Below are 18,588 nucleotides of genomic sequence, written 5' to 3' on the forward strand. Positions count from 1 at the left end.
AAATTAAGTTTACAAAAACCGAACGGGGGTGGGGACCACGAAACAATGGATGGGGGGTTAGGAGGAGGTGGCGGTGGAGGAGTCGTAGTAAACATACCTACCTATATTAAATCAAGGGATATAAATATAAAAGTAAACATACCTATATTGAATTTTATTTTAATTTTCTTATCTTAAAAAAATTGAAAAAGAAATAATAAAGAGGAAATGAAAGGGAACATTTGAAGGAAAATGAAAGGGAACATAAGATTCCTTTTTCTTTTTTTTTTTAAACAACGGGATTATTTTTATTTCTTATTTCAACTTTTAATGGACAATGTTAAAATAATAATAATTTGTATGCCCAAATACATGTACCAAAAAAATAATAATAATAATAAAAAAACAAAAATAAAAAATTATACTCTAGTGCACTTTCAACAATAGTCATTTTTTTTTTGATACAATGGTCACATCAACTATGTTATATTCTCTCTGTTTTTCTAAAGTGTCCCATAGTGAATTAGTGATATGACATGTATGCCAATGCAAAACTTTGACTAATAATAAACTTTGACTAATAATATCTTAATTATCATTAACTATAAATTATAACAATTGAATATTAATTATCTACTCATTAAGATGATTCCAACAAGTACTCACAAGATTATATTTTTTCTTATATATAATTCACAAATATTAGTCAAAGTATGTTTAGTGAATAGTACCAAAATCCCCAATAAATGGAGGGAGTAAATGTCAAATTCAAAGAATATACGGAGCCTACCATGTTTAAGTCTTCCTGTATCAAAAAGGCCATGAAAGCTAACTCTACGGGGAATTGTGGAAGTATGAAATCTCTAGGCTTTAGTCTCAATAGGCTGAAACTATTACCTCTGCAAACTTCACTAGTCACTACAGAGGATGCAGAAAAGGGAGCTGATAAATCCAGCGAGTATGTAACATAAGTATGTTATTATTGTTAATTTGTTATATATGCGCATTATTGCTCAAAACAGAAAATGCTATATTCGATCTGTTTGAGCATTGAAGCAATTAAACATGTTGCAAAGCATTTTGGTTTATTACAAGGATGATTACATCCCAACACCTAAAACAGTATTGAGGTTTTACAAAAATACACCCCTTGGAACAACACTCCATCCAGCACAAAGTGGGAAAATCTACAACATCCATGAGTTCTGATCCTTCGCAGCATACCCATCCAACCATGTTTGATGTACATGCTCCCATAATAGGTCACTTAAGGAGTCGGCAACCTGTACAATAAATGGTCAAACTCAAAGAACCTTGCACAGAGCAAGAATGGATAATTGGATACATATATATATTAGAGCCTTGCACTTGCCTTAGATCTCAATAGAGTTGTGACTACACCACACTGGCACTCTTCGCCTGAAAGCATGAGCCAAATGTTAATTACATGCAAAACAAATCAAAAATCTTTTCATAGATTTAACAGTTTTGGTTAAATGAAGAGATAGCTCCATAAACTTTTTTTTTTTTAAAAAAAAAAAGCTGAAAAAATGACCTCAAGTCAGGATCTAAAAGGGGGTGTTCATGGTATCCCAATGAAAATTACCTTTATTGGTTCATTTGGTACTATTAAGGTTGGGTTGTTGCAGTGTCTTACTTTTTATATTTAAAGTCAGTCAATTGCCACAGAAATTTGCTTACGAAGAGCCCAATGCGTTATTCAACAACCAGATGGATGTTTCTCCCATAATCAATATTAAAATCATTTACGGTCATAACAGAAATCAGATAAAGTTTTGTTCAGATGGAAACATTTCCTTTGTTCTTCATGGAATTACAGATTCACAGCATGTGCTCCAAAGCCTCCAATGGCAATATTATTCACAGCAACCTCCCACTCGACACCTCAAGTCATCAATATCATAGACGAGTAAAATGGCAATAAAATTCAAGGTACTTCATGGACTTGTACTTCTTTCTAGACCTGACTAGATTTTATTCGTCTTGAATATGAGCAGAAAAACAACTGGTTTGATAAGTTTGGAACATAAAACCTTAAATCCATATCCAAATTTTAACACACCTAAACAGCAGATAAATAAGGGGTCAAACCCAACTAGCTCCTTCTAGCTCCTTTATATTCTCTCCTGTAGGATTAACAAACACACTTGAACTTATCAACTGTTTTTCCCTTTTTTTTTTTTTTTTTTTTTTTTTTTTTTTTTTTTTTTTTCTATCTATCTCCTATACCTTCCTCTCTTGTAGCACTCTTTATTCTATTAAATTATCTTCTCTTCTCTCTTCGTTCAATTTAGGGTGGTTGGTGTGTTTGGTTTGATGTAAAATGTTATCATGGAAAATGATTTTCCCGCATTTTCCTTTGTTTTGTTTGTGAAAAGTTGGAAACAATTTTTCCCATTTGTGGAAAATTACACTGTCAATGGTGGAAACATTTTCCTTTACAAAACAAGGGAAGCCACATTTCTTCCCTCCTCCTTACCTCCTCTTTACTTTCCTCTCATCCATCCTCACCTTTCCACTCCTAATTTTAATTTCTCTGTAACTTTTCTTGTAAGGAACCAAACAAACGAAACTAATTTGCGATTGTGATTTTCCATGAAAACTCATATTTTATTAAGACGTTTTACGTCAAACCAAACAGAGACTTAGTGTTAGAAATATCCTTCTTTTTATGAGTGATGTCTTCTCTTTTGGCTGTTTGTTCCCAAATAAGTGATGTCTTATCTATTTACGTATTTGGGATAGACACTCACAAATTTTGACTCAAGATTAATAAAGATCCAAACTGAAAATTACCCAAGGGCAATAAGTTTCTAACGTAAATAACAACTTAATATCACTACAACATACCATATAAAACAGAGCAAAATTTAAAACAGCATGAAAAGTAAGGTTAGTGAAATAAAATACTACGTTACTAATTCTTTAAGAAAAAGGTCCTTACCAGATGACTCCCATTTATCAAAACTCACTAGCCATGCATCATTACTTATCCTTGTTGGCAAAAGGCGATCAATCCAAACTCGGTACTTTGTTCCCTGACGATCTCCATAGCATTTCTTAAGTTTATCTATGCTGTCATGAAGAGAGAGTTCCTCCCCAGATGGATGGATGAAAACCCCTGAAGGATGCTGTCATGACGGAAATGAAACAAGAATAAGTTTCGGATTAATATACAAAGATTTGAAGTTGGTAAGTATAATATTAACACAACAAAACCAAGTACTATCCACTATGCTACAAAGACAGAATCCAACCATATGGTTACATTTAGCTGTTACATAGTCCATAGACCAAGATCAGAAGACCTCCTTAACAGAATAGCTAAGTCCTATCCCAGATAAATCAGAAAGAAAGATGGTAAATCCATACAAAGATTTTCTCAATAAATCTTCCACAACCCGCTAAAAGCAAACAGGAAAAAGGATTTATATTTAGAAAGACAACAAATGCATATTCAACAGAAATAAGCACCGTAAGTGCATAACCATGTAAGCATTCATTTTCTCCGAGGATAACAAGCAAAGTATCAGAAAACTTGGAAAATTGGGTACTTAAAAAGACAGCATTTCAAAACATGGATTTTGAGACCTAAGAAATATTAACAAAAATAAAAACAAATAAATCAACTTGCATAACCTTCTCGATCTGATACAATTTAGAAAGCTATCCAACTTTTGGACTAAATGGCATAGCCCACCACTGCTTTCGCAAAATACATTTCTTGAAATCACCGCATAAGAAGAATCCACTCTCATATAAAAGAAAACATAATCAACTCCACTGAACTAAACAAAAGCATTAAAAGTTTATATTTTCATTACATCATAAAATTTACTAGATACTTAAAATTTTGGCTAGTGATCAAGTCTCAATTCACCTTTAAGATGGATCAATAAAAGAAAAAATGTCCATTTATCATAAGATTATAATCATGCTCAGAATTTGGAAAGAATGAAACTACATGATTCTCAAGAAATCCAGTCAGCTAAAACAACAGCACAATAAGTGAGAATTGGTGAAAGAAATTCTGTAAATCATAATACAAAGCATACTTTATTATGAAATTGAAATAAGGAAAAGAGCTAGAGTGTAAAGTCAGTGAATTGTCTCAGGAAAGAACACCACACATAGGGAAGACAATATGACTCTTAGAATATATAATGTTAAAAAAAGACATGCAATGCAATCATGGGTATTTGCAAAATAAACATTCAAAAGGAGGATAGTGAAGGTAAATCATAACATACACAGACTGCTTTGAGGCTTGCATAGTACGACTCAGAGTTTTCAACTTCACCACGTCTCCATCTCTCATAAAACAAGTAGAATTTAACGATTTCATGACCCGGGTTCACATGCTCCAGCGGACATTCAGTAAAATCCATAACATCTCTAGGAGAGATACTGGGACCAAGGTTGAAGTGACTAATAGCCTGTATTATGCCAGCAGCACATCTTTCAGTTGCATGGATAATTTTGGGATTTCCTTTTGCATTTTGTGCATGCCATTGCAGCAATTCCTCTTGAGCATTGCTAACCTGCAATACATTCACTACAGAAAAAGTTACCAAATCTGCTTTTAGTAAATATGAAGCTGTGATAAAAAGTGATCTAGCAACTAACCATGACACCATGAACGTCTGGAATGCTGAAGAGCTCAGCATCATTTCCAGAATCACCGCATACAAGGGTATTGAGGGGTAGTTTACCCTCAGACTTAAACTTCTTATGTAAATAAGCAAGTGCTTGTCCTTTTCCTGCCCCTTGTGGCAATATATCCAAGTCAATCCCTCCACTGTATATTATCTTTGCATCCAACTGGAAAATAGTCAAAGCCACCAATTTCAGAAACAAGAGAGATTTAAGTTCCAGAGATGCAAAATAAGAATCGAAAACTAAATCAAATCTTGTTTTACAATAATAAGAGGCTATTACCCCACGCTTTTCCAATCTCTCGGAAAGATCCTTAGTCACTTGTTGTGCTTTCTCTTTCTCAACGTAAAAGCTAATTTTGTGTGGCCGTTGCTCTGTCTCAGCCTGCATTGACTCAAAAACTAAGAAATACAGAAAAGTAAATCATATACTATGATCATGTAATAATTAGTGCATAGAAAGACTCTTCCATCTCACTTACACTACTTTCCCTACATGGCTTACTACATGAAAAGGTCTGACAGGAACATTGCTCTATTGATTTCAGACACGATCATTATTCTCCAACGTCAAAACACTTCCCAGACAATCCACCCAACCTCAAACGCACATAGATTAAACTATGATACTTCCATATAATAAAACTAATACGATAAATACTCTTTATTAACAAAAAAACATTTGAAGATGAAGAAAACTACATTTTTTGCTCACAATTTTTCTAGTTTTTTTTCATCCACTTTCACTTCACTGTTCCTTATAACAATTCATGTTAGCCGACCTCAAGTCACTTTGGGACTAAGTCTATGTTACAATTGTTGTTGCATTCAAGCAGGCAAATTCACAAGCTTAAACAACTAATACAACACTACAAATCATAAGCATAACTATATACCTGAGGCTTGAGCTCAGAAAACTTGCTGGCCTCTTCAATAACTATATTCCTATCCCATTTCTGACTCAAAATATCGAACCAACCGTCATCCGGCACCATGGATTTACCATATGTAATCTCAGTGCCTACTGACATAATTGTGATATCTGGAGTCAACATTGGTTTCTCCTTCCTCAACTCCTTGTAAAGGGTTAAAGATCTTCCAGTTGAAAACACCAACAACGAATCGTGGCGATAATTCGATTCCCACAAAGCATTGAACCTCAAAAGAGATAGATTCTCAGCATCATGATGATCAACCTATTATGCAGAAATCACTCATTTTCAGATCAAAAACTCCAAATTTGATAAAATTTTTAAGTGATGAAAGTAAACTGCCTTACCATTGTATGATCAAGATCTGAAACTATCATTAGCCGTGCTGGTGAACTAAGACGATCCATTATTCAACAAATTACCCTAAAAACATGAAATCAATCAATCAATAAAACCCCTAAATTTTTAAAATTATTATTTTTTTCATTACTCCTTATTTTAAATATCCCACAAAAAACTTCATGAAGATTCGAAATGGATGCGATAAAAATGATCAAAATTAGAGCGTAAATATAAAAATTTAAGTTCGAATTCAACTAAAATAATGATCATATGTAACATAAAGCGAGAAAATCAAATTCTGGGAAATAAATTGATTACCTGAATTTGAAGCAAAAGGCGAATAATATCGAAGAATTAGTACATAAATGGTTCCAAGTTAATAAATGAATTTGTGTGGCTAAATGATATTGAAGAGCGTGAAGATGATAAAATCGGGAGCACCAAAAGAATAGGATCGAGGGAATATCTTTGGCGGTTCTTTTGTTTTTGGGTTACGGACAAGTTGCACACTACTACCACAAGTAACTAATACACTAATTTTTGCATCAAGTGAACAAAATAAAACTTCCAAATTTTGTGTGTGGAACTAGTTCACCAAATTGGATTAGAAGTGTCCTGTTTCCCGTTGACGTTCTTGGTAACGGATTAGGGGAGGTATTGATGTTGCTAAAGAGTAATCACCTCCGATCGAATTTCATTAATGGTCCAATTTAGCTCAAATTTTGTCAATTTGTGTTGGCACTAAGAGTTTGGATGTTATAGTCGTTTGCTGCCATGACGTGTGCGGTTGAACGTAACTCTTTTTGTCTAGTAATATTTTCTCAATTACTTCCTTTGTATACTAGCTTTTTATGGTTGCTGTTGGTGGTTAGATTGAGTACCCACTTTGTGACTTAAAAGTTTAAAAGTGTACTACGCATTTTTTTTTTTTTTTTTTTGACAAGAAGAAAAGGATTTCATCCATAAAAGATAGTCGGACGGCACTTACAACAAATTCTAGCTAGAAAATTAAGAATTCCAACACAAGTACAAATCACTTTAGAACTAGTTACATCGCAGATTCGATCAACGATCGCCTTGATGAAAATCTTTATCAACGAAGCAATACAACATGTGAGTTAGTACTAATTCGGCTTGAGATCCACTGATGAATAGTTGTATGAGCGAAAATACTCATATGGAATTCTAGATATTTCCAGAGATTATGAAACCCTAAATCTTCAATCCTCGACACTCAAACAAAAAAAAAAAAGAAATTAACCCTAATAAGATAGTCACCATCTTAAAGATGAGATCCATTTATTAGAAACAATTAAAAAAAATTCGGGGCTTACTGCTGGTAAAAATATCGGTGGAAGCCTCTACAAAGATTCACAAATGAGACTAGAACAAAAGAGATGAAAGAGAAAGAGAGAGAAAAGAGGAAAAGTGAAGGATAACTTTTAAAAAACACAGAATAAATCTAGCAATGTAGACTAGAAAAACCCTCCCAAGGGAGAAATTCTAGAGGAAACCAGAAAAATCCCCTCCCAAGGGGACACCCTATGGGGAATCGACTTAAATTGTGTTTGCATAAAATGTCTCATTCAAGAGCAATTGAAAAAAGAGGTTCGAGAATCTCACATAAACATTTCCATGAATTAAGTGTATTTCCAAAAATTTAGACTTAATTTTAAATTTATTATTTGGTTGCACAAAGAAAATGGAGGAAGTGAAAATTATGGGATTTGTAAATGGATGAGTTGTTTGATTGACAATAAATAAAAAATGTAAATGTAATAATTGCAAATTCATGGAAATTATGACTTCCCACAAAACATAAACTAGTTTTTAGGTGAGGACGATGCTTGAGTTATTGCATTCATTCCATGATTACAATCATTACGTATATTTATTTTTAATACAATAACAAATATATGGTATTAACTTAATGAGTAACAATATATTTTTAAAACTTGGTAACATGCATGTTATTTAAGTTTAAGGTAGCATGTTTAAATTCACCCTTGAGTAATATATCCATATACATAATTATATGTGTTAATCATCTGCAATATAATATAAGTGTGCATTCACGTAATTTGTTAATTTATAAATAATTTCAATACAATTTATTTTATAGTGATTTAACTCAATTATAAAAAAAAATGCTAGATTTATCACCAACACAAATAAATATACTCATAAGGAATATGACTATGTTGGCAATCCTTTCATATTTCATTTACTTCAATCTGATTTGCACCTGAATCAAGTACTTGAACGTCTAATGAAAACGTAATTATTTACCCTTCAAAAGATAGAGAATTTTTTAAGATAGTTTTGAAGCTTGGAAGCGAGGGAAGAAAAAGTTGTAAAGACGATGCTATGGTGGAAAAATGGAGTTGTTTCAGAGAACCTTAATTATCTTTCTTGTAAAATAATGTCAGATGTATTGCATAAATCTGTTGCTTGTTCTTATTAGGTCAAACTCTTAACAAAATGACTTTTGTATGTATATTATTTTTTTTTCTCTCTCTTTCTTAAACAAGATGGTGTTGGCATTACGTACAATGACCCGAAACTTTGACTTCGTACAAACTCAAGTTAAGACTTACTTGTTTATGAAGACACAACAAACATCCAGCAACATCAAAACAAAGCTCATAAGAGGTGTTCAGTGGGAAAAAGTATCAAATGACGTTGATTTGATTTTACCTTTTAAGAACGACTTCGTCATCCACAATCTTCTACCTGACCCTCACCTCACCCAGTCATCCCTTGCCCACTCAATTACTACAACCCGGTAAGTTTGATTTTTTTAGTTACTTTTACTTATAGTTTGTTGCAAGGAATTGATATAAGGGGAGGGGCAATTTAGATAGTCTACTTACAAGTTAGTTATGGGTAGCTTGAGGAATAAACTAGGAAGTTTGTTAGGAAAGAAATGCTATAAATAAGAGAAGATTAGGAAGAGATCATTACGTTGAATATTGACGATTGATTTTGGGTTAGCTTTACTAAGCTAAATTGGAAGAATCCACCTCTCGAAAGTGGAATTATCATACATAACTGTTGTAATCAGTTTATTAATCATATATCATCATCTTCTTCCTATTTTCTGCCATTAATTATGCTTAAGCTATGCTGATTCATAGCATTTGTGCTATGAATTAACATAGCTTAGGGCAGGTGATGAAAGTGAAAATTAAAATCCCCTCTACCACCCTTTCCTTTCCGTTATTGTTAGAGTTTCACTAGATATTGAGAAGGGTATGCAAGTAGCTGCCACATGGCATAATCACATATGTGAGGAAGAGCATGAAAGGACATAGAGAGCCGTTAAGAGAAAAGGAGGTAGTGGAGCAGCAAGGAATTCAGTGAGCATATACTGCTATAAGGGGGTAGGCGTATCCTTGACAGCTTTTGTCTGTTTGTATTTTTGGATGCTTATGTATATATAAAAAGGGGAAGAAGGGTAGGGTTGAGTAGCTTGTTGGTTGTATTGTTAGATTGAGAGTAGTGACCTAAAGTCACCTTGAGAGTTGTGGCCTCAAGCCACCATTGTAAGAAAGCTTTGATCTTTGAATAATGAATGAAACAATCTCCTTACTTCCCTCAATTTGAATTCTTTGCAAAAATAATTCCATCTCGTGTTTAGTGATAGTAGTTCGTTACAACTGGTATCAGAGCGGTGGTCCTGTACTGTCGATGCCGAAAACCACCTTGTCGGCACTTTTAAGAAAAAAGAGAATAAAAATGGTGTTAACTGCTTCACATAGATGCAACCAGATAGAAGAGATGATGAATGGGGTGGAACGACAGTTGAGTGTTATTGATGAAAGGATGAAGAACCAAGAGGAAGCCCTAACAATAGTATCTCAAAGGCGGTAGAGGATGCGATTAAAAAACTAGAAGGACGCATCGACTGTTTCCGCGAGAATCATGAAGCCTAGGTGCACGTGGCCCTTAATAGCGCTAATCATGCTAAATTTTTTGACGAGCTTCGTACCTTAGTTGCGGCCCAAAAGAATGGCAACAATGGTGGAGGTCGAGAATGACTAGATGAGAGAGAGAGCAGAGTAAGGTTGGGGCTCGACTAAGGCAGCAGGGTGGGTTTGATGGAGGGGGTCTCCATTGGAAGCATAAGAAGTTGGAGATGCCAACCTTTGAGGGGATAGACCCTAATGGTTGGATTCTAAGAGGGGAGAAGTACTTCAATTTCTACCAACTTAGAGTGAGAGAGAAGATGGAGGCTGCGGTGGTCAACATAGAAGGATATGCACTTCGGTGGTTTCAGTAGGAAAATCGGAGGAGACCAATGTTGGGAGCATCTCAATGGGAGGATATTAAGACAGTTTCGGCCAGCCCACACTGGCACTCTTCATGAGCAGTGGTTGGCGGCAAAATAAGTGAACACGGTGATGGAGTATTGCAAGAAGTTTATTGAACTAGCTAAGCCATTAGAAGACTTGCCAGAGAGCATAATGTTGGGCTAGTTTATAGATGGGCTGAAAGAAAAGGTGCGGGCCGAGATCCGAATGTTAAAAACCCGTAAAATCTAGAGGCAATGGAGTTGGCGGGTTGGGTCGAGGAGAGAAACCAGGTTGGGGGTCAAAGAAGAGGATCCTTCTCCTTTGGGTCCGGCCCAATACTCAGGTTAGTGGCTTCAAGGCTACAACTGGACCTAGCCTAATTCAAACTTTTGGCACCCCAACTCAACAAAACACGGCGTTTAAGGGTTGGCCTAAAGCTCCTACTGAGTCTCAAGGCTCGGTGAATGCCCCGAAAGCCACGAGCACCTTCCACTAGAGCACCGACGAGCCACGACTGTAATACCCCGTATTTTTAATGTATTTTATAAATTATTTATTTAATTATAAAATATATTTTGGGTCAAACTATTTTAATTATTGGATTATAGATAAAGCAAGTATTTATATTTGGGTCAATAAGTATTTAATCCAAACGTAGCCCATCTTTATTATGAACCCAATCATCCTATTTTTACTTTTGGGCCACCTATTTCATCATCTAAGTCCATTATTTTTATGAAGCCTAAACCTACCCTAACCTACTCTACACTATAAATACTCCATTTATCCCCAAAAATTTTCCCACACAAAGTCAACAAGTCAAAAGGTTAGTTTCTCCTTATTTTTCCTTTTCCCTTTTCCTTTTTCTTTCTTTTTCCTTCTTTTTCCCTTACTTCCATTTTTTTTTCTTTTGTTCCCCTTACGTGAGGTCCATGGGTGGATTCCATGAACCCACTGCCACGTCATCTGCTAGGACTTAGCTAAAACAGAGGATTGTAATAGGGAAGAAACAAAGAATTTAGTCAAGTAACTGATATTTTGTATTGAAGATCAAGGCAATCAAGCAATACAAATGCTCTTCATTCGAGAGGAAGAGAATCTCTCCAAGTTCATTCACTCATTAATAATTTTCCTAACCTCCTATCCAAGCAACTACTACTTAAATACAATTAGTCATATCAAACTAACTGATTAGGGAATCAAACTAGGAAAACGAATTACAAAACTGCCCCCAAGGCTAACAAACTTCTAACAGAAAATCCCAGCTCATTCCTCCAGCTCATTCCTCAATTTGATGCTGAAGCTGAATTGGTTTTCCTTCGAGCATAAGTGAACTGTATAGCATGCCTGGACTTCGCATTGGGCTGATTCCTTGCAATACCCCCTTCCCAAAGATTCACCTTGTCCTCAAGGTGGAAGTGAGGAAATCTGCAGTCCAGCTCAGTGAAATCTTCCCAAGTAGCTTCCCAGTCAGGCAACCCCTTCCAAAGAATTAACACCTTAGTAGCAGCTTGAGTGGTTCTCACCCCCAAGCACTCTTTCTGGCTCAGTATCAAGCACTAAGTCAGATGTAAGCTGAACAGGTAAAGGAGAGGCCTGCTGCCCCACCCCCAAAGCCGTCTTGAGTTGAGAAATATGAAAAACTGGATGGATACGAGCTGTAGCAGGGAGCTCTAACTTGTACGCCACCTCACCAATCCTTTGGATCACAGGATAAGGTCCATAGTAGCGCGGAGAGAGCTTTTCATTCTTCCTTTTGGCTAAGGAGTTCTGTCTGTAAGGTCTCAGTTTCACATAAACCAAGTCACCAACCACAAATGAGCCATCCCTCCTACTCTTATTCTCATGCTGCTTCATATAAACCTGAGCCTTCGTGAGGTGAAACTTGAGGTCATCCAAGATAGCATCCCTTTCCATCATTTGTTCCTCCAAAGAAGAAACATTGGTGCTGCTAGGTGAAAAACGCAGCAAGTGGGGTGGATCCCTTCCATAAACAGCTTTGAATGGAGAACATTTAGTAGCAGAGTGAAAAGCCGTATTGTAGCAATACTCAGCCCATGACAGCCATGTAGCCCAGGTTCTCGGCTGCCCATTTACAAAGCAACGCAAGTATGACTCCACACCCTTGTTCACAACCTCGGTTTGACCATCAGACTCCGGGTGATATGAAGTACTCCTTCGCAACTGTATACCTTGTAGTCTGAATAATTCTGACTAGAAAATACTCAAGAATACTTTATCCCTGTCAGAAACAATAGAAGATGGAATGCCATGAAGTCGGACTATCTCTTTGGAGAAGTTTTGAGCCACGGATTGAGCAGTGAACGGGTGTTTTAAGGGAATGAAATGGCCATATTTAGATAACCTATCAACCACCACGAGTATTGAATCCCACCCCAAGGATTTGGGTAACCCCTCGATGAAGTCCATGGAAATGTCCTCCCAAATTTTGTCCGGAATTGGTAAGGGCTGGAGCAACCCGAGAGGAGAGAGAGTAGAAGATTTGTTTTGTTGGAAAACATGGCAACGCTTGACATACTCGGTGACATCCTTCCTCATGCCTTCCCAATACCACTCCCCTGCCAACCTTTGATAAGTCTTTAGATCACCCCCATGACCACCAACCGGGGAGTCATGATACTCCTTGAGGAAGAGAGTGATGAGTTCAGATTGCTTAGGTAAAACCACTCTACCTTGATACTTCAATACCCCATTCTCCAGAGTGAACCATTTGGGTGCCTCATCCCCATTTTGCAACTGAGCGATCAGCTTTTGCAAAGCCTGGTCCCTGCTAATGAACCCATGTACAAACTCCCAGGTCAGACCACAAGTAGTGGTTAAGGCAGAAATTTCAGGAGAGTATTGGCGTGATAATGCATCAGCCACTTTGTTGCAAGGCCCAGGCTTGTAGTGAATATCAAAAGTATAACCCATTAGCTTACTTACCCACTTTTGATAAGCGTGTCCAACTTCCCTTTGCTCCAAAAGAAACTTCAAGCTTCGTTGATCAGTCCGCACCACAAAATGCCTTCCCAAAAGGTAATGACGCCATTTTTCTATGGCAAATACAATCGCCATAAGCTCTTTCTCATAGATGGGCTTCACTCTAGCACGCATTCCCAGTATCTTGCTAAAGTAAGCAATTGGATGAGCTCCTTGCAACAGCACAACCCCTAAACCATGGCCGGAGGCATCGGTCTCCACAATGAAAGGCTGAGTAAAATCTGGCATAGCCAAGATGGGAGCACGAGTCATAGCTTCTTTCAAGGACTCAAATGCCTTGGAGGCCTCCTCTGTCCATCCCCAACAGTCTTTACGGAGTTGATCAGTCAAGGGACGAGCAAGCAAGACATAATTTCGGATAAATTTTCTATAGTACCCTGTAAGTCCCAAGAACCCCCGTAGCTCCCTGAGACTAAGCGGCACAGGCCACTCAAGCATTGCTTGGATTTTTGTTGCATCAACCTCCACTCCCTCTGCTGAAATAATATGGCCTAGATACGCAACTCTAGCCTTCCCAATCTCACATTTCTTTAAATTAGCATAGAGTTGGTGTGAAGCTAAAGTAGACAAAACTTGCTCCAAATGCCCCTGGTGTTCTTCCATAGTCTTGCTGTAAACTAAGATGTCGTCAAAAAATACCAAGACAAACTTCCTGAGAAAAGGCCTAAACACTTCATTCATCAAAGACTGGAAAGTAGCAGGAGCGTTGGTGAGGCCGAAAGGCATCACCAAAAACTCGTAATGGCCCTCGTGGGTTCGGAAAGCGGTTTTATGAACATCTTCTCCTCTAACCCGAATCTGATGGTACCCAGATTTAAGGTCCAGTTTAGTGAACACAGTTGCTCCGAACAATTCATCCAACAATTCATCAATTACGGGGATGGGAAATTTATCAGGAATAGTGTCTTTATTCAAAGCCCGGTAATCTACACAGAACCGCCACGACCCATCCTTTTTTTAACTAAGAGTACAAGACTAGAAAATGCACTAGTTAAAGGCTGAATGATACCTGCACTGAGCATATCCCTCACCAATTTTTCGATCTCATCTTTCTGATATTGCGGGTATCTATAAGGGCGTACACTGACTGGGTTCGCTCCACTCTTCAAGGTGATGGAATGATCTACTTGACGTTGAGGTGGTAGCCCCTCAGGCATGTGAAAAACCCCCTGATATTGAGTGAGTAGGGGTCTGAGAGCAGCTGGTGGTAGTATGTCCTCCTCCCCTGCGTTCTCCAAGTGATTAAATTCCAACAACAACCCATGACCAGCTTTCTGAATGGTTTTAACCATTGCTTTCAATGTGATACAGGAACGTCCCAACTGAGTATCGCCCCTTAAAATCACCGAGTTGCCACCAGCTTGGAACCGCAATGTTTGAGTCTTCCAATTCGACGAAATCGTTCCCAATTTTTCCAGCCACTGAACACCCAATATAACATCAGAATTTCCTAAGGGAAGAACAAGAAAATCTTCCATGATTGTGAGTCCCTGCAACTCCAACAACACCCCAACACATACCCCCTCTCCTTGTACAGCCGCCCCTGTTCCCAGCGTAACACCAAAGCTCTTGGATTCAGAAATGGGTAAATTTAAATGGTTTGCCGCCACCGTTGAAATGAAATTATGGGTCGCCCCTGGATCTACCATAACGACTACCTTCCCCCCATTAATCATCCCCTCCATGCGAATGGTTTTTGGGCTAGTGATACCCATAACCGAGCAAAGCGAAACTCCAGGTTGGTCAGTGGGTTGCAATTCGGGTGGTGGTGGTGTGATCGGGTCTATTTCCGCAGCTGCAAACTCTCCAGATCCACCGTCATCCTCCTCTTCTTTGTCCCCCACCGTGAGCAGAACGCTCAACTCTCGCCGGCGGCAGCGATGATTGAGGTGCCACTTCTCATCACAACGGAAACACAGTCCTTGTTCTCTCTTATGTTGAACCTCCCTCTCCGTCAACCGCCTTATCTCACCGGTGGTTTTGGTAAATTGGTGGGTGAGTCGATTCTGGGAATTTTGGGTAGTGGTGGATAGGTTTGGGTTTGTGTTTTGGGTTGGATTTGTGTTTTGGTTCGGATAATGTGGGTTGTGTGTTTTTGGGTTGGATCTGTAAGTCGGGTATGGGGCTCTCCAACTGGGTAGGTTGCTTGTGGGCTTGGGCTTTGGGCTGAGCTTCAACTTCTCTTCGATTCGCATGGATAACTCCATAGCCCGATCCAAGGTAACCGGATCTAGGATACGGACCTCGACCCGAATATCCTCCCGTAACCCATTTATATATTGACCCTTTGCGATCTCCTCAGGCACTCCCTCAATCGGAGCCAAGAGCTCAATAAATCGGCGTCTATAATCGGCCACCGTGCCGGTTTGCTGGTGGGCGAGCCATTGCTCGTGAAGTGTGCCGGTGGCGGTGGTGCGAAAGCGGCGAAGGATGAGCTTCTTCAAGTCCTCCCACGTGAGCAAGGGATGACGCCGATGCTCCCACTGGTACCACAGTAGAGCGTCGCCGTCGAGAGCCACCATCGCTGCCTCCAGTTGGTCCTCGGCGGATAGTCGATAGAAGTGGAAAAATCGCTCGGCTCGAAGGATCCAACCATCTGGGTTCGTTCCATCAAACAGAGGTAGATCAAGCTTTCGCAACTTCCAGTTAGATTGACCACCTTCATTGTAATCCAACCGTGGTTGCGGTCCAGCAAAGGGATTATCCCACACATACGGTGGTCCATTACCCATAGAAGGGCGATTCTCCGATCTATTCTTATCTCCACCCGCAGCTAACTGAGCAGAGAAGTCTGCTCTGAAAGCTTCCAGAGCTTCGGTAATCTCCTGAGCCACACGGCCAGGAACGCCGGCGATCTCCTGCTCCAGTAAATCCAAGCGCTGCGCGTGAGTCAGATGAGCCATTGTCTTCTCCGGCGAGAAACGTGACTGCTCTGATACCAAATTTGCTAGGACTTAGCTAAAACAGAGGATTGTAATAGGGAAGAAACAAAGAATTTAGTCAAGTAACTGATATTTTGTATTGAAGATCAAGGCAATCAAGCAATACAAATGCTCTTCATTCGAGAGGAAGAGAATCTCTCCAAGTTCATTCACTCATTAATAATTTTCCTAACCTCCTATCCAAGCAACTACTACTTAAATACAATTAGTCATAACAAACTAACTGATTAGGGAATCAAACTAGGAAAACGAATTACAAAACTGCCCCCAAGGCTAACAAACTTCTAACAGAAAATCCCAGCTCATTCCTCCAGCTCATTCCTCAATTTGATGCTGAAGCTGAATTGGTTTTCCTTCGAGCATAAGTGAACTGTATAGCAGGCCTGGACTTCGTATTGGGCTGATTCCTTGCATCATCCTCCGGCCGCCGGACCACCTTGCCGGACGAGCACCTCCCGTCGACCACCAGCAGCCGGCGGTTGCAGCCACCTCGACAACCACCGGTGGTCTTCCTCCTTTCTCTCTCCTCTTGTTTTAATTATTGTTCTAACAATTTATAATTTGGGTTTTTGATTTTAATTGTTTAAATAAGATTAGTATGTTTGATAATTGTATTTTAATGATTAAATATTGTAAATTTTAAATAATAAAGTGTTTTATTTTTAGATTTCATAAAATTATAAGTTAGGGTTTTAAAATTATTAAAGACTTGATTTTTAGGGTTTTTATGAACAATTGATTTAGGGCTTTTATAGTAATGATATTTTGAAATTTTGGTGATTATAACTACTACTTAGTTTAACTTAATTCCATATTATTTTGAACACGTAAATTCGTGTTTTAATTTTTAGATTTCCGTTCGTTAATATTAATCCCGTTTTAATCCCGACCAGGTTCTAAACTCATCCGATTTTGATAAAAAAGTAGTGTTTTCCATGTGGAAACAACGTTTTAAGAAACCCTCTCGTGGCCAAATTCAGCCTCTAAATATGATTTTCGGGCAGTTTTTGGATTTTAACGAAGTTTTTTTTATTGGTTTAAATTTTATCCTTGAGTTTAAAGGGTAAGAGATGATTTAACTTTTCTATGGATAATTTAAGTATAAAGATGTATTTTGATGAAGTTTTAAAGGGGTTTTTGATTAGTTTAAAATGCTGGAATTTTATTTAAAGTAGTATAATTGTGATTTTAATAAAAGAGTGTGATAACCTATTAAAAAGGAGTTTAATTAGGGGTTTTTAAAAAATTTTCAGATTATTTTAAATGGTTTAAAGTGAGTTTAAGTTGTTGGGAATTGTGTATACAAGGGTAATTAATTTAGTATTATTGTCCCTTTATGTAGGAGACTTGATTCGGGAATTGTTGTAGTGTTTTCGGCCACTTTAAGGGCGTTATTGAGGTACGTTCACGTACTTAGCATAATTATGTTGATGTAGTAGCATGCTAAATGTGTTTGATTGATTATAAGTAATATCATGCTAGGTTTGGAATGAAAATTGTGGTTTGGATGTTATTAGTGATTGAATAGTGAAGCATGATTTATTTGTGATGGATTATTGAATGGAAAATAATAGTTTGGAATATTATTTATGAACCACATGTTTATTTATGGCATGATAGAGAGCATGTTTAATTAAACTAATTGTTTAATTATGTTTGGAATATTGAAAAGGAATTTTATTATGGTTCATATAATAAACAATATAAGTGTCTATGTACACGAGGAATAAATGTCTATGTACACGAGGAATAAATAATATGTTGGTGCCTTTGTGCACTTAAGGTGTTTTTAACACCGAGGGATAGGATTTTTGGCGCTTTATGCGTTTAAGGTGTCTTTGACACTGAGGTAGAATTAAAAAGGGTTCAACATTAAATATTACGTGGTCACTAAATATTCAAGAATTAAATTGGTATGTTTGATTGATTGAATTATTATTGTTGATTGATTTATTATGCTTTGAGAGTCATCACCAAGTCCAATAACATGTAAATAACGTAAAGTGAAAGAGATTACGCACCAAAACTCTTGGAACGTATATACCTTGAGTATGAACAATGGGGGGAGTTATGGGAATTTATATTTAACCATAACTTCTAATGGAGTACAGGACGTTGTACATTCCTTTTTATTTATTATTATGCGCAGGATTTCCGCCACCTTTGAGTGGTTTTGTCGCTGGCATGGTTAGCTCCCGTGTCAGTTAACCTCAATTTATTTGGGGGAGGTATAGTTAGAAACCCGTTCAATGCGTAATCAACGCTAAATGAATTATTTAGTGTCTAGTTAAAGTGTCTTGTTGGTTGTTGTGTATGCTTGAAAACAGGTGCATTGAGGTAAGAGTGTGTTGATAGGTGAAAGCATGTTAGTGTGTTTAATTACGCTTATGTACTCAGCTTTGCTGATTGTGTGTGTTTG

General features: G+C 37.7%; 1 protein-coding gene across 1 annotated transcript; it reads right to left on the bottom strand.

Moving 5' to 3' along the window:
- Window positions 1-936: 936 nt before the first annotated feature.
- Window positions 937-6,414, bottom strand: LOC145596604 (sucrose-phosphatase 2-like). Its single transcript, XM_081652802.1, has 9 exons — window positions 6,248-6,414; window positions 5,935-6,010; window positions 5,552-5,851; window positions 4,939-5,040; window positions 4,627-4,821; window positions 4,251-4,541; window positions 2,945-3,131; window positions 1,352-1,398; window positions 937-1,262 (listed from the first exon to the last, which is right to left on the bottom strand). The coding sequence occupies exons 2-9, from the start codon at window positions 5,992-5,994 to the stop codon at window positions 1,167-1,169; spliced, it is 1,278 nt and encodes a 425-aa protein (XP_081508928.1). The 5' UTR covers window positions 5,995-6,010; window positions 6,248-6,414; the 3' UTR covers window positions 937-1,166.
- Window positions 6,415-18,588: the final 12,174 nt, after the last annotated feature.

Source organism: Chenopodium album, chromosome 20, assembly GCF_948465745.1.
Source record: "Chenopodium album chromosome 20, dcCheAlbu1.1, whole genome shotgun sequence".
NCBI lineage: Eukaryota > Viridiplantae > Streptophyta > Magnoliopsida > Caryophyllales > Amaranthaceae > Chenopodium > Chenopodium album.

Coding starts and splice junctions, on each gene's coding strand:
- LOC145596604 (XM_081652802.1), bottom strand. CDS start 5,994: ATGGATCGTCTTAGTTCACCAGCACGGCTAATGATAGTTTCAGATCTT. Junction 4,822..4,938: donor AGAGATTGGAAAAGCGTGGG/GTAATAGCCTCT, acceptor ACTATTTTCCAG/TTGGATGCAAAGATAATATA. Junction 4,542..4,626: donor CAGACGTTCATGGTGTCATG/GTTAGTTGCTAG, acceptor AATGTATTGCAG/GTTAGCAATGCTCAAGAGGA.